Consider the following 17,002-nt stretch of genomic DNA (forward strand, 5'->3'; position numbering starts at 1 on the left):
TTAAAAAAAATGAGAATCGGCCACTTCATACCAGCCGGTTCACTTCACCCCGTCCCACGGTATATTGTGTAGCAAGAGCGTGAAGTGAGCTATTTCAGTCTAGGGTGACGTGTATGGCACGAGCCGTAGTTGAGGGCCGCATTTCGCCCAAGACTGAAATTGCCTTTCCGAACGAGCCACACATTTTATCTATAAATATTTATATATACATTAATACATTGTATCATTGCGATGTAATTTATTATTAAAAATAAAAATTATATGTATATATAATATACCTACTGTGTGTCCAAAAAACCAGGGTAGGTACTAGGTACACGTTATAAGTTATAACTCTGTTACTTACATTATTCAGTAGGCAGTACTCTATAAATATTTTTAAATTCTTATTGCGGGATATGAGACTTCACCATTGAATCATAAACTTACAATTTTTCAACTCTTGTAGTTTGCGATTGTGCAACAACTTCACTTTTCAGTTTTCCCATTTCTGTGTAGGTACCTATCTTTTTTTCGTGGGTACACGGTACCTATATATAATATAGGTATATATATATATTTTATATATGCATTATGCACATGTCATTTATAAGTACTCAATACTAATTCATTAGGTATATTCTGTCAGAGCGAAAAAAATCATCATACGCAAGGTTGTTATGAAAGATGAATTAATCGATTTTATAATTTTCTGGGAGGTTGGGGTTCCACAGAAAGATCCTGGTTACGCCATCGATACAGCAGTACCTACCTTTGTTGATAGTATAATAATATACTCTATTAATCTATATTTGTATATTAGTATATTACTATGATATCATTAAATAATAATTTCATTATATTATTATTCAATATATTATGCAATATACCTACGAACATGTGTAAATTATTGTGTAGGTAACTTATTTATTAGGAATATTTTAAAAAATTGCATAATAACATAGTAACACCACCGATAGTACATAAATAGTAATATTATTTGTAGTTTATTTTTTATCAATTTTTTCACATTTGTCAGTATAGTCATATATCAATACCTACCTAGTAATATTCCAATTATACTTCTTTCATAATAATATTATTACGTTGCATGCTTTTATAGTGTTCCCAATAGTTTCAATGAATATTACAAAGTATATATTTTAACTTGCCACTTGTCATATTATTATTGCATTATGCACATAGCAATTGTTTTGATCAAATAATTGTTTAGTATTTATATGTTGATCGTTATATGTAGATTGTAGGTACATATTATATAAATTGCAATGTGCAAACATAGGTAATTATTTAAACAATTAATTATTTAAATACCGGTTTGTTGAACTTAAACACTGTTAAAACATATAAATATTATATATTTAGTATCAAATATTTTTCGGCCAACATCCAACGTAAAGTGATTAACGTAAATGTTGTGCAATGGACCCGAATCTTTATCATAACAATCAATGGGCTGCATTCCTACTCGTTTCTACACCCAATGCATAATACCTATATGATAAAGGTATCAACATTAAAAAAAAATATATATTGTAGTATTATAGTTTTAAAATACTCATAACTTTCTTTAAAATTAAAATATAGTAAAAAGCCTATGAGATGCCCTAGATCAGGGGTGACCAAACGGTCGATCGCGGTCGATCTTGGACGATTTCCAAGTCAATATCACTTATTAGAATTTATTAATACATTTGTCATTTAGTAGGTACAGTTATTAAATATATATTTTGGATTAACCTGTTCGTGTGAAATGGAATTTTCTCAAATGGAAGTTATACATTAATTAAAGCAGAATAAGTATAGTGAGCGGCGTCTTCGTTTAGCACTTAGTGACTATTACTGAGATTATAATTAACTGGCCATGATATGCAACGACACGGTTCTAAATTAATAGTATAGGTAGATACTGTTAATACATTTTTAAATTATTTAGAAATTGAATGTGAAATACTTATTTTAGATAACTTAACACTTTTATTTTATTATTAATATAAAATAATTTTTTTTACATTAGTTGATCCAAAAAGTAACAATATACCTTCAGTAGATCTTAGTCAAAAAAGTTTAGCGACCCCTGCCCTAGATAATAATTTTATCTTTAAATTTTAAAAGAGGTCAATTCAGTATAATTTTTTAACTAACAGAGCTAAACGTGATCTGCAGAGCGTAAAATTTTCCGTGTTACTCACTTGTAAGACTAAGACAACAAACGTATGTGTTTGAATTTAAGTAGGTAAGCCCTTTTTGTTGCATGTGTATTTTCAAAAACGTATATTATTTTTATTTTTTAGCTTAGACAAAGTATATTAAATTTTACACGGACATTCTATAACCGTATCGATTTTTATATTATGAGAATTGAAAGCCCGGAACAATAAATATTGAGGGTAAAAAAATAAATCGTGTTTTTACGATGATATTCGTTCTTACAATATTTATTTCTGTTTATATTTAGATTTTACGAATCACTGACGTATTTATTTACATGTCATTACCTACAGTGGCGTAGCGAACTTTAAATCATATGGAAGCGAACAAATTATTTATGACCTACCCCACCCTACTCCAACTGATGTATACGATACTCATATGCTCAAATAGGTGGGTGGGGTAACACTCAAAATAAAGTTCAAAGACTGACCGTGTATGTGGGCTTTATGAGATTATGACCCACCACCACCCCCTAGAAACCAGAAGCAATTGCTTCTGAAAAACATGATTCGCTACGCCACTGATTACCTATATGATAACAATAATAAATATTCTTGGTGGCTTTCCAATATCCACTCTTTAGACATTATGTTGATGTAACATATTGTACTTTAATTGTTATCAACCATACTACACACAGTGCATTTGCATATTATTTGTGTCATTTTTTTACAAAATTGTAAAAATGGAGCGCGATTCCAATGTGTCCGTAGACTGCAGTTGTCTGCTTGTCAAGTTCGTGAATTGTTTAATAACCATGACACAGACAATATCATTAAATATACTATGAGTGGTAGAGCTAAAAAATGTCTTCGGGTAGACAACAGATACGATGCTGTTTAAAATAAATATAAAGTATATTATCTATAGTATTTTAGTAGATACCTACAATTTAGCTAAATTTGTCAATTTTGTCTTGTTCCTATACTTAGTGTTGGAAATGGCAATTTAAAATTCATTTAGATACGATGCAGATCATTTTTGTATATACATTTACCTAGATATTGATAAAAATAAAAACCAACAACTATTATTATTTCTTTATTATTTAAATCAATTAGTAATTGGTGCAAAACAGATAAAGAGCAAGCAGTATATTTTTGTTCACACCTATCGAAATTCAATATCATAATGATATTGACTATTGTCAATATTCTTGACGAAATATTGAAAAATCCCTCTCTTCCCCTTTACCACTTTATCTTGCCACCAAATCGTTCTCTACGAGTGAAGTGTACCCAATTTTTTCCTTTTAAAAAAAATCACCTGAGATAACTCGAAAAATCCCTAAAAAAAGCGCTTATTCGCTTAACCCACATTCTTAATTCTGTACTAAAAGTTTTAGTCTAAAACAGTCAAATTTCCCCCTCCAATGGAATGTTTCAGTTATAATATTATTCACCGAATATTCCATCCTTCTACCGTCAAATAAGCATACTTCCCGTCTTTGCTAAACTATGTGAAAAATGAATTAACTTTGCAACTAAAGTAGGCCCCGAGTTCTCAAACCTAGCACCCATCCTGGCTGGCATACCTCAAGGTACTATCACTTCCCCAATTCTTTACAACATATACGTCGATGACCAACTAATTTCTCCATACAGAAAATAATTTTTTCTCTGACAAAGTCATTTTATTTCCAATGACAAACATTTTGTCGTCAGGCAACATTTGTAAGGTCATCTTAACGACACAGAAGCATGGTATTTTAAATGGAAAATAAAAATAAATAACGAACAATCTTCATATATAACTTTTACTCTTAGGCAAGGTGTAGTCACTATTAGATCCCTATGTCAAATAAAATGATACCATCGGTATCGGCTACTAACACCAAATACCTAGGTTTGATCCTTGAAAAACGTTTACTTGGGCGTTAAAATTAGGCGAATGGCAACACAACTTACAAGGCAGCTCGCAGTACTACAGCATTATTCTCAGATATATCATAGCCATTGAGTCTTGAATACTCTTGATCAATCTCATGCCACTCATACACATAATATATTATTTTTAACTTGTGATTTACTTAAATTAAACAATCATTTGCAATTTCTATTGATTTTGTCTTGAACTAATTATTTAAAAATATCACTATCTCTGGCAGATCTTACGCAAAACCTATATATAATTGAATCGACCAGGAGATTTTTATCTATACAATGACGTACACAACAATTTAAAATACTTCCATAATACTATAATAGTGTATTAGTGTAATAATATGTTTTAAAATTTAACGATAATGGATCCGTGAAGTACGGATTAACGATTTACAGATTAATATGATGTTATTATATTATGAATAAAAATAAATATGACTCATCAACTGATCAATGTTTAAAATGTAAACACATATTTCGAATGCGATATGATATGATATGATTAGAAGGAATGAGAAATTTATTAATTTTATATTTGAGCAATTAGAGCGGTTCCCTTAAGAATCCAATAGCTCTCCGGAATCTCTGTCGGCAATAACATGGCAATCACAAAATGTGTACTATGTCCAGTGGTTGAAGAAACATTTGTTCGAGCTGTGGTATTATACACAGGACAATTATATCGTAACCTTTTTTTCGTCTATTTCTACGGATGGAATTAGTTGTACAACTGGTAGGGGAGAGTACAAGTCACCTGAAATCAATTGAACGACGTAGACATTAATATACTAAGTTTTGCAAAGGTCGCAACAACAACGTTTTGGCATTAGAATAATAGGTACATGTATTAAGTTCGACGGTAAGATTTGATAATAATTACCGGGAATGGGATCCACGAGACGTTTGCTGGTCAAGTCGATGCGTCCAGCGCATAGGAACAGCCCGTGGATGTAAACACCATCATCTCTTTCCGTCAAACCTTTATAAACTTGAGTTTCTTCTTTTAAGCTGGTTGAGTGCATGGCAGATATTTCCTCTTGTGCCAGAACAGTACTGGTAAGCTCAAAATCGACTTTTAAGCTATAGACGGGTATGTTGTATTTCCTAGCGTGCCTTTGAAGACATCCGGTGATAAAACATTGTGGAAAATACAAACCAGATATCCAGTAAGAAGGAGGACTTCCAAATTTTGTCCAGATCTAAATATATGTTTTGTATTATTTCACTTATTATTACCACTTTTCCGATGAAAACTATCAAAATATACTACTCACATTAATAAAGTCAAGTCTTAATATCAAGTCTTTGATCCAACTACCTAATGTCTTCAGCGAGGGATACGCTCTGCTCTGCCACATTGTCGGTACCTTCAACGTTTTCTAATTTATTATATGTTACAAATTATTGTTATTATTATTATATTACAGTATTATTCACGAATGACCAGTAAACTGTTTCTAATTCTCTAGACATTATCGTATGTCCTTCGATAGCCTCACGTAGGTCAATTAAAGTATTGTGCACGACGTCGAGTAATGTATTAAAACGTTCGATCTCTTGTGATAAGACTGAAGATAATGGTGGCAATCGTCCTTTTTCGTCTGGTTTTAATATTGTAAAATGGGATTGATGAAAATCTATAAAGTTAGTGAGTCTTTTGGAAATATCGACAGCTACGTCTATAACGATTTCGTCATCTGGTTTACAAGCAGGTACTGTTAGTGATTTCGGGTAGACACAAACGATTGTACGTAACGCTTCTTGTGTTTCTTTAGCCTTTTAAATACAATTAGGTAATAATAACTATTTATATACATACAAATAAGTTTATTTCACAAATCTAATTCATACTTGATACGCTATGTTGGCATTAACGTGCATTCCGAATATTTCTAGTTCTTCGGTTAGTGGTAGTTTATCAATAAATTTCTTATAGTTATCGATCGTGGTACAGTTTTCTGTTTCCGGGCAAATGTAAACGCCAGACTCAGAGTATTTATAATCTGAAAATATATTTAACAGTATATTATTAGATCTATACTCATATTTAACGGTAATTTGCTCTCGTTAATTACTTGAATCAAGTGTACGAGGTCCTAAGAAATTCAATAGTATCGTATTCAGAGTTTTCTGATCCCAATAATCGTTAACTTTGCTACCATAGTTTATCTCAACAGTGATGCATTGCAAGGCTTCCCAGGATATTTTTTTTGCAGTTAAGCAGTACGTATGTAATAATTGCATAGCGTATTCTTGGTCACAGTCAGTAAACGCGTACGGTATGTTCCATCCAAGTGATCCGAATTTCTTTCTTTCTAATATGACAGCGTGGAAAAAACATAGCCCGAATACCATTTTTCGCCAATCAGATCCAAAAGCTATTTCAGTATAAGTTTATTATGTAGTTAATAGGTGAGTAAAACAGTAGAAATATTATTGTAATATTAATTATTATTCAGTGAACTGTTGATATTACCATTGTCTTCAAAAAAATCTATATTCATATTTGCAAAACATTTTTTCATTTTTGCCCGCAAGCTTTTTGGTGGTTCAATAGTAACTTTCAACGAATTTTGTAGGACAAAAGTAGGAAAAGTTTTTAACGGCACTGAACTCAAGAACAATCGGAAATTTTGGTTGACATTCAATGGGTTATTGATCAGTTCTTGAACTAAATTGTCCATGTGATGCAACCACGACGGTGCTAAATGACAATTCTAAAAATAATGTTTGATTAACTTGATTTATCTATATGTTACAGTGTCATATTACTACATGATTTATGACTAGGATATTACTTGTAAGAAAACCCAGTTCCCTTGTTCTTTGCCATCTTTTATTAGCTTTTCTGCAATAAGTCCCTGGCCCTGGCCTAGAGATATTGTATGTAACTTATCTATTGTTCCGAATTCCGCTGAAAACTTTTGGAAAGACTTAAATGGATCTGAACCTGGACTGAGTATGAAAATTAACGGTAATTTCGAAGATGTATTGTTGTACAATAAACGATGAGAAACTTCCAGACTTTCGACAAACTTTTTACTGAGTTCGACGATAACGTAATTAGAGATCGCGCAAACTAATTTTTCTTCTTTAAATGCTCTTATAATCATAAGTTTTTCAAATGGATTCAAAATTGAATCCCAATTTACTGCTGGGTTATTATTTTCGGGATCTAAATGAATATTTAGAGCGAAATCGCCAAGTTTGATTTTTATACGTCCAGTGCAGTTTTCCGAAAGACTTTTAAACTTAGGAAACACTTCGGTCATGTAGTTTACAGTTTTCCATACATCTTCCGTCAATGCCAATACCATTGGTTTCTCCGGGACGTGTTTTTTTACTGAAGTCGCAGGTCCATGAACCAAAAAATTCCATTCGGCATTGGTGACTTTACCGATTTGTAAATTAACATTGATAGTGAGCAAGAAACTGAATATTAATTTATGATGTTCAAACAGGCCTCTAGAAATATTCGAATAAATTGCCAGTGTAATATCTTCGATCATGGTTGGCAATTTCACGTCGGTTTTAATCGATTTGCTACTGTTTTTTATTACATTGCAAAGTACCTAAAATAATGTAATTTTATTAAGACGATAATATTAACACGTCTTATCGTTTTCGATACATACAGATTTAAAATAGTTCAATGAAAATTGATACATAATGTTGATCTCAGATAGTTGAGCCACAACAAAATAAAGACATGAACCTCGTTTTGCTATCGCTCGGTAACGCTCTCGTGCAGTATTGACGCTTTTTTCCGTTTCTTCCGCATCAATCAAACGCCCAGCGATAATAATTGACGATTCCTGAAATATATAAATAAAATTAATAACATAAAATTATAAATAAATACAAAAAGTTATGTTAGTAAACCTTGCTGTTGTTGAGTGTATCGATGAGTTCTTCATCATCTAAAATGTTTCCCTCTGACATGTATAGCATTCTCAACGTTTTTTCTTCCATTTCTTTTAATAGATTTTTGTCGTTATTTATAATCAAATTTGTTTCAGTCCGTTTTTCTTCTAAATCGGGCCTTTCTAATCGTACGACGTCACTATTGAAAACAAAATTAAAATTAGGTATCTACATAATATTATAGTTCAAACTTCTATTAAAATATGTATATATTGTAATAACTGACATCAATAACTGATCTTCTAATCCCTTCGGCGTTACCATAAAATTTACTATCGTCACGGCTATCCACACGTTTGGTTGGTAATGAGGATTTGATATTTTGGTCGTCATGTAGAATCTGAACTTACTGTCGTATTCTACGTCGGCATTTCCGATTCGCGTCAAAAGACATCCATCCTATTACCAATTTAATGATTATAAATTGTAATATTTATACATCACAACTAGTATTTTTCGGAAAGTCTATCGAATCAAGTTTTTTTAAATTTTATAATTATAAAATTGGTAATATTATTAATTACTTATGTGATTGCGATATGCATAAAATATTATATAATAAGTTAACTAAGTATAGATGACTTGTTAATGTATTTATCCATTTATGAGACTCTATGTTATGGTATAAATAGTTTTTTTTTCCGATCATGTACCAATTGCGTTTTAGATTTCTCGCAGGCTCTGGGAATAGTACGAGACAATATATTTAGAGATAATGGGATTTGGGTGATTTGCTCGATTGTAGTGAAAACTATATTGTTTTGACAACATTATTGAATGTATAGATTTATGTTTGAACTTTGAATCAAGTTACTCGTAAAAACGTGACGTTCTCCAGCACGGGTCTGAGTGCAGGGTTTATGTGTTCCTCGAGGCCTTCGATTAAAACTGCACCACCCAGTCTGACAGCATCGACAATCACGTCCGTCAGGTCATCGATGGAATCTGTACTTCTGCATGTCCTTAGAGAGTTGTCTGCTTCTAAAGCCTTGATCCATTCGTTTGCCTGCCCTTGAGGGTCTATCATCAGCGGCCATCGACTTGCTCTTGTCGCGATTATCATACTGTCTGTTGAAAACGAATCCCCGGGCAGACCACAGACATTCCACAACCGCAGCTCAGAAGGATCGACCAACACAGAGCTTAAGGAATAATTCGGTGAATGTCCTAAGTTGTGTTGCGTTAACTCATGTAACCATGAAAGGGTTATCTCCTTACGATAGTCGTCCGTAAATGGACCCAGATAGGTGATGCTTCCAGCTGCTATTATTGTGTCTCCAGCTATGGTCAAGAGACGTCGAGAGTACGTCTGCAACAATAAAACGCGTTTATCAGAATGCATGCAGTTATACGCGTGAATAAAACATTAAAAAATACCTTCAAACTGTTTTCCCATCTCTGTTGTTCGTCGCTCAGCGCTGCGACTAGTAAATCTGACCGGTTTAACCGTGATTGCGTTCGCTCTATGTTCAATTCTAATTTGTTCTTTTCTGAAACGCTCTGGTCGTAAATGTCTTCGAGTTTTTGTAGACGTTCTTCTACATCAGCTAACATTTTTTGTTTTGTTCTTAGTTCTTTCAACACGACATTGAGTTCATCTTCAGCTTCTTGTTGCCTGGAGTTATAGGGATATTAGTTATCGGTGGAGTACAATTATGCGCGTTTTACCTTATTGTGTATAAGATTGTATGTATACGCAGTGCCAAAATAACAAAGATTATGATTTTGACCATTCAAAAGCGTACGATTGCGCGAGAAATTGGATGCAACGTTGCCAAATTATTATTAAAATTTAAAATAATTACTATAGTAAACAATATTTTTTTACTTAAGTATTACTTATTAACAAATATATAATTAGGATTTGGTGATGGTGTTTCAGCCTATAAAATAGGTGGAAATAAATAACCAGGTTCAACATACATTTATGTATGTATTTTTTAATTTATCCTTTAAAAAAAAGTATACCAAAGGTACGTAAACACCAAATTGTTTCCTTCTAAAATTAAAAAATCTTCATTTTGTAATTTGTTCAATTGGGTAATGGCATCTTCTAAATATGAAGGGTAAGGAGGAAAGTTTTTTTTTTTTGAATATACATAGTCTTTCTAACTGATTTTATATCATTATATTCTAATTTGGTACCTTCGTTATTCATAAGTTGGCTTATAATTATTTTTATTGACCAGGTAGCTATTGAACTTGTAGCTTTACGTTTACAATTTTACCTTAAAACTTATCTTTCGACTTTTTGAGTAGAATCTACAAGGAAGTTATGCTCACCAGCATTTTCTATCATTGTTTTATTATTATTTGACATTAAGACTGTACAAGAACACAGTTTTTTACAGCATATCCATCTATTATTTCCATCTTCCCGCTATCTGACGTGTCGAAATTTGTGTCTCTTCACCACTAACAAATCACTCCCTCTTTCTAAACTTATTACGAAAATGTAATTTTCCATTTCAAAAAATTAAATATAAAATGTTAACAATGCGAAAAAATGTACGTTGACTGGCACAGCTAAAACACGACCATGAACATAACTGACATGACATTAAATAGGTATAGACCCATAATGCGCGATTATAGTTTAGGTATATTCGTACATGTGAGGGATTTTACAATAAAGATCTAATATAAAAGTTTGATCTAAAATATAGTTACCTACATCTTAGTGATGGAAAGTTTGTCTGGTATTGGCAATATAAGTACCTAATAAATAACGTACAGATCACCACAATCGAAACCTAACTAGATATTTACCTTGCATCTGTAATCTGTATAATAAAATAATTTAGCTCGGGCAATCGTACGCTTAAAAAGGTACCGCTGATAAGGACCTCGCGCAATCGTATTGCAGTCTTATAGCGTTTTTCATCTGACTGCACTAGTGCACACTACTAGCGAACACTGATACCATAAACACAGCATCCTATAATTTTCCACACCGCCAAAATTCACGGTGTCAACCAGTGTACACCAGTGTGCATTAGTGCAGTCAGATGGAAAACGCTATTAGTTATACAGAATTACATAAAAGGACTTCACTTATTTTCTAAACTTATACTATTAACGATAATTATAATTAATTGTTTAATGATATAATGTCAATTTAATTTTAAAAATATTTTCATATTTCTTATGGTAAATAAAAAAAGCAAGTGAGTGTCTTCAATCAAGTGGTGTCTAGAAAGTTGTAATGGATGTGTGAAATTTTAATTCAATGATATAAAATAAACGAAACACGATAATGGGCGATAACGATCTATCAGCCTATAATATTATTTACTAAGTAGTAAGAAGTAATATATATTTTAGTGATAAACATGTAATTTCATACAAACTTGAAAATGTCAGTAAAAAATTAACTGTGTTTATATAAATATAGACTTTTTGGTTACAGTATCAAATATTTATTGGAATCCTTGTTTTGAATTTTAAATCCTTAGCTTTAAAATTGAAAATTTTATAATTTTTAACTGCAAAATGATATGAACATTTTTGAGATTTTGATAAATGCTGTCAAAATTTTAACTTTAAGTACTTATTGAAAAAAAAAAACCGTGACTATCTATTTTTATTATTTCTCAACTGCTATTAAAACAACTTATAAAGAACCCTATATTACATTTTTAAGGTTTTTGAATAAGTGAAAATTCTTTTATCGTCATTAATTAAAATAAACTAAAATAAATCGATAATTTCATATGACTTTAAATAGCTCAACATAAATTCAAAATATTTTGAAAATGAATGATAATATAAACATTTTGTGAACATTTCATGTATCTACAGTCATTTTTTAGAGTACCTACACCAATAACCAAAATAGATTTTTGTCAAAAACAGGTGTTTTGAAAATATGCCTGTTTTTCCTTATTTTTTTTGGTTTTTCTTTAAACTTTTGAAAACTACTAGGAATTTTAAATGTTTACCTCCCGAATGCACCACCTAGATTCACTTTCTCACCAGAAAAGATATTGGAGTTGAAAATCAAAGTATTATTTCAACAATTTATCATTTACATAAACTAAAAAAATAAATAAAAAACACTCTTCATTGTTAAATCAATACATTCATCGCTCCACTCAGAATCTAAAATGTAAAGAAATATTATACAATTTACATACATTAAAAAAAAAAAAAAAAATATTTATATGAACTATCATTAGCTCTAAATGTTTTGATAATTGATCAATACAAATTAATAATTATTTTTTAATAGAATATAAATATGAACTCCAAACATAATTATTATTTATTATACTTAATTATCTGTTGTTAAAACTTTTAAATAATCGTAAAATATCTCAATTAAGAAACATTAGGTGTTTTTTGTATCGTAAAATAACTAAGATATAGATATATATTTTAACTAGCCAACCCATTCATATTTAACTGTATACCTTTTTACCATCACTAAAGTGATATGGTCCATAGTCCATTCATTAACGATAAATTACGAATAATATGATATATATATATTTATTTTTATTGTGATTATTATACGATAGTTCGGATTATCATTATGATAACTATATTTTGGGTGTTAGGTAAATTAAATTAAAATTAAATTGTTTACTTCTTTCTTTTGGGTTCTACTATTCGATATACTAAATAGTAACTGTGAACTGCTCGAACCCACATGCACATCGATTTGGCCACTTTTGATTGAGTAGCTACTTTCTGTGGATTGAAATCTGGATCTTCTATATAAGGCTTAAGTTGATTGATCATTTTATCAGATATATTGTCCGTATCGTATTCTTGTAGAGCTTTTAGAAAATTGGGATCTCCTAGTACGGTTTTAGCGGAAGTCCAATCAGTTCTAAACAAAAAAAAAATACTTAATTAGACCAGTTATTTACCCTTTAAGTAAGTAACTAAGTATGTACAGAATCGTGTTAAAAAATTTATCAGCACGGGAAAATTACTTTATTTATATAGTAAATGCAAGCAATTAAGGAATTATGACCACATGCACTGTTATGAATGTATTTATTTATAGTAATTTAAAATTTGTTTAGGGTTTTTGTTCCTTATTGATTATAAAAAGGTACTAGCAAAAAATACACCTCTTAAAAATGTTACTACCCGAGAAAACAATCCCCTAACATGACCTCGTATATGTATTATGTATGTATTCAGATTACTTACTTTTTTGCCAATAATAAACACACCGCTTCCATAACGGTCTGAACAAGTTTATGTGGTTTACTCAACATCCGAAGCTCGTTTACATCGTTTTTGTTGAGTGACTCTAATGCGGCTTTGGGCCGCTTCCATGGCCGGCATAGCCAGAGTAAGGTCTCTTTGCGCGTCTTCAGATATTTCCTGCGCGGCCGAAGCTTTCATTTTCGCTGCTATCTCTTCCACAAGCACTATTTGTCGTACCTTATCTACGCTTGCCTTTTCTCTCGTCAACCCTTCCATTAATTTTGAAGTTGCTTCATTTTTCTCTAACAGTGCCGGTGCCATTGATTTTAATTTTGTTTTCATATCTCCCACCATGTCAAATGTCTCGTATAATTTGCGCAAGCCATTCGAAATTCGATCAGAATCGTTTTTAATCTTGTCAGTTTGTGATCCCCGCATTGTCACATATAACTTCAGAAATTCCAAATAACTCCTGAGAGTTACGTAGCAACCCCTAGCCGTTTGTCTGCAAAACTTTTCAGTGGCTCGACTGATAGTCAAGTGCATGTTGTGACACATATTCGTTAGACTGTCTACGAGGTCTTGGTTTTCTGATCGTCCAAAAGCCTCGTCTAGACTTTGGTGAGCTACAGACAAAAGAGCTTCGGTCGGCCAGTCGTCAAACCAATCTATTGTCGAGTTATAAACTAACGAAGGAAACAGCCGGCATCTTCGTCTAAACGCATTGCCAATCGAGCTCATGGATACGACAAGATGGAGTTTAGAGCGTACGCGCTGAATGAAAAACCTGAACATTGCTTCTTGGTTCTGGCTGTCGACTCCCAAACTCAATGCTGCTGGCCGGCAAGCGGCTATCGCCTTCTCCAAGTCATCATGTTTAAATAAATCTGGTACTTCCCCTTGAATATATATTATAAAATATTAAATAAGTATTATTCATCTATAATATTTAATCATATTATTAATTTTAGTGTCATGCTTGTGCCAAACATTGATTTACCTGAGCTTAAAATATTGTTTATATCTTCTAAAAATTCTTCTTGCACTATCTGATTATCCGAGAATAAAAATGTGGTGTCTTCAAATTTCACACCGGTGTTGAGATAAAGACTCACTAGGTCTTCACGAAAAGTAGTATGATTATATGATTTTGTTAACTCGATTTGAAAACATCTGAATATAATAAAAATGTACGTGAATTAAAATTTATTTCCTATATAGACGTAGATTTGTTTTTCATGTTTGTATCCATAGAATGTTATTATAACGTATACTTACTTAAAATTGTTAAGGTGGGAAGACAATTTTGTCAACGATTGTTTGCCCATTCCATTAACTCCGACGAGTAAAGCGTTTCCTCTTTCGGATCTCAATATCCTCGCAATGCGTGTGATATGCTCGATGGCGTCCATGAAAAATATGATGTGCATGTTTTTATTATAAACTTTATTGAAATCTGTTAAATTTTCGACCAATGTGGCTTTTAATTTATCGATATCAATTATTTCTTCGTAAATCCGTCTGTCTTTTGAAACTGGATTCACGAAATCACCAAACAATAACACTGGAGGACGTGATGAATTTTTGTCTGTAGATTTGAAAAAGTCCAACACAGTAGTGTTGAAATAACGCATACATACGTCCTGAAGAAGATTAAAGAAATATGATCTGTCTTTTTGGCAAACCAAACGGTCGTGATACACACGTAATGTTTCATGATACCATAGCCTGTGAGAAAAACAAATAAAACATTCTATCAATAAATATTATTCTTAACGACATGTAAAGCATATTGTGTTATTTATGTTTTATTTTATCATAATTAGATACCCATAAAAACTTAAATATTAAGTTTTAAATATTATTTATGCTTCTTTTCAAAAATGTAATTGGTTCGTTATTAATACTATAGAATTTTTTGCAATATTTTTTTTAAATTTTGAATCTATAAGTGAGTTAATATCTTATGTTGTGAGCCAGGAATACTGCAATGTACCTGTATAAATGTGTTTTATCTGGTATTGTGATAAAATTAGCTTGCAAGACTCCTTGTATGGTTTTCGACAAATCTCTAAGATTAAAAACATAGTGTGGCTTGGCCGGACTCGGTAACAGGTCTTCTGAAATTCGCAAATAAATTTCAACACTGGCTTGCACTATTTCTGAACTAGAATCAGCTATATTTGGAGGGAACTCTTCAAAAAACCCGTCCAAAATAGAGGTGAATATAGTTCTCAGGGAATTTTCACTCATAATGGGCATGAAAATCACTGATAAGTGTCTTGTAAATCTTGGAGTTAATAGATTTCGTCCTCCTCCTGGAGGTGCGCAGATGGTGCACAAAATTACATTCTCTATGTCTTTCCAATCGAGCTTATCTCTATCATATATGCCACCAGAATCCAAAAGCTGTCTTAGTAATTCAATGGGAGGTTGAGCACCGTAAATTTCTGGTATCGGCATGTTGACGTCATCGATGAAAAGCGCCAAACGTTTGTTTACCGGTGCACCGAAACGATTTCGTTTTTTTTTCACTAATTTTGATTCCAATAATTCTTGGGTTCTGTTACTATTTGTGTACGCAGAAAAATGTATTGTTCCAGTTATCCAGTCTCCCTTAGACGTCAAGTATTGCATGACGAAATTTGCTACCGAATTCTTACCTACACCTATGATTATTGTAAGATTATGGTATTAAAGATGGTTTTACTCATGTTTAATTATTTTTACACACCTGTTGTTCCAGTCAACATCACTGGTTGATTCATTTGTAGTATCGTTTGTACAACGTATGTATGCCGAATGCTATCTACTGTAGGAACTAGTAATTCGTGATAAGGTGTACCGGACTCGTACACAAAATCTGGGACGATGGTATTCCAATTTTCAAACTTTTTATTTTCCGTGTTTAGATATACGTTGAATAGTTTCATTCCAGGTAGAATACCATATTCAGATTTGTCTGCGAATTGATTGAAAACGAAATTTTCGAATTTTATTTGAGAAGAATCGGCTAAATTCGATCCCAGAGACCATAAATATGAAAATATAAATGACTGATGAATATATTTTTGGGCTTTTGAAATTTCTGTTGACGCATCAAAACTACCTAGGTCAGTTAATAGAGATTCGATAATGGTGCACATCGTAGTAGCTTTACTAATGTCAACCTGAAACAGAATATAATCATGTATCAACGCAAATATTTTTACAATTTTTGTTTGAAGATTAACTAAATGAAAATACAGTTGTACCTGTTCAATGGGAGCCGAACAATATTTGTCAATAAATGAAAAACCTTCATTGACATAAGTTTCAAATAGTAATACTAAATAGTTTTTTAATTCTGCACTACTTTTTATAACATCATTTTGTAATCTATTTGCCCACGAGTTTACGTATGGTAACCATCCTAGGTCCAATGTGTCCATATAAACAATTCCACATCTGCTAACTGTAGCGGGTGATGCTTGTGATAAATCAACAATTTCAAAAATCATTCGAACCTGTAAATTATAATTGTACGTTATTTTATAATACCTATATCAATGTTAAGCCGATCATTTACAGTATAAAACATTAAAACTCTTACCCAAGAGCTCAATTGTATGCGTTCGGAATTGGCCAGACACAAAATCTTAGTATCGTCAAGTACGGTATTTAGATTTTCGACCCATATTGCATCTACGGGGCCGTCGCATATCACCCACTGAAATTCTTCTCTTTCCCCTTGAACTGTTTTTCTTATAATTTTTCCTAGTAATCCGTCTCTCCATTCCATTGTATGGAGATCCAGTTGGCCGTAAAGTTCGCTTATA

At 32.0% G+C, this 17,002-nt stretch overlaps 2 protein-coding genes across 3 annotated transcripts; both read right to left on the reverse strand.

The window, feature by feature from the left end:
• Positions 1–4,190: 4,190 nt before the first annotated feature.
• Positions 4,191–9,779, reverse strand: LOC103309209 (dynein heavy chain 6, axonemal-like). The gene is made up of 13 exons (XM_029488782.1): positions 9,399–9,779; positions 8,836–9,330; positions 8,248–8,420; positions 7,980–8,160; positions 7,733–7,912; positions 6,896–7,669; positions 6,574–6,814; positions 6,173–6,475; positions 5,949–6,100; positions 5,523–5,873; positions 5,372–5,464; positions 4,978–5,296; positions 4,191–4,851 (listed from the first exon to the last, which is right to left on the reverse strand). Exons 1-13 carry the CDS (start codon positions 9,573–9,575, stop codon positions 4,775–4,777), a joined length of 3,516 nt encoding a protein of 1,171 aa, XP_029344642.1. The 5' UTR covers positions 9,576–9,779; the 3' UTR covers positions 4,191–4,774.
• Positions 9,780–12,518: 2,739 nt separating this feature from the next.
• On the reverse strand, positions 12,519–16,691 carry LOC100165028 (dynein heavy chain 6, axonemal-like). Of its 2 annotated transcripts, XR_003839268.1 has the most exons (6): positions 16,439–16,691; positions 15,181–16,354; positions 14,463–14,912; positions 14,185–14,357; positions 13,185–14,083; positions 12,519–12,855 (listed from the first exon to the last, which is right to left on the reverse strand). XR_003839268.1 is itself a non-coding variant. In XM_029488785.1 (5 exons), the coding sequence occupies exons 2-5, from the start codon at positions 15,819–15,821 to the stop codon at positions 13,242–13,244; spliced, it is 2,106 nt and encodes a 701-aa protein (XP_029344645.1). In that variant the 5' UTR covers positions 15,822–16,354; positions 16,439–16,691; the 3' UTR covers positions 12,880–13,241. The 2 variants fall into 2 exon arrangements, 1 of the variants encoding a protein (XP_029344645.1); XM_029488785.1 differs by lacking the exon at positions 12,519–12,855 and having other exon boundaries at positions 12,880–14,083.
• Positions 16,692–17,002: the final 311 nt, after the last annotated feature.

Source organism: Acyrthosiphon pisum, chromosome X, assembly GCF_005508785.2.
Source record: "Acyrthosiphon pisum isolate AL4f chromosome X, pea_aphid_22Mar2018_4r6ur, whole genome shotgun sequence".
In the NCBI taxonomy this organism is placed as follows: Eukaryota; Metazoa; Arthropoda; class Insecta; order Hemiptera; family Aphididae; genus Acyrthosiphon; species Acyrthosiphon pisum.

Bases quoted from the DNA above. Each gene is read 5' to 3' on its own strand.
- LOC100165028 (XM_029488785.1), bottom strand. From the start codon at position 15,821: ATGCAATACTTGACGTCTAAGGGAGACTGGATAACTGGAACAATACAT. The intron at 14,358-14,462 runs GTAAGTATACGT...TATTATATTCAG, and splicing joins TCCCACCTTAACAATTTTAA to ATGTTTTCAAATCGAGTTAA. The intron at 14,084-14,184 runs GTAAATCAATGT...TATATATTCAAG, and splicing joins AAACAATATTTTAAGCTCAG to GGGAAGTACCAGATTTATTT.
- LOC103309209 (XM_029488782.1), bottom strand. From the start codon at position 9,575: ATGTTAGCTGATGTAGAAGAACGTCTACAAAAACTCGAAGACATTTAC. The intron at 9,331-9,398 runs GTATTTTTTAAT...TTATTGTTGCAG, and splicing joins GATGGGAAAACAGTTTGAAG to ACGTACTCTCGACGTCTCTT. The intron at 7,913-7,979 runs GTTTACTAACAT...TATATATTTCAG, and splicing joins ATACACTCAACAACAGCAAG to GAATCGTCAATTATTATCGC.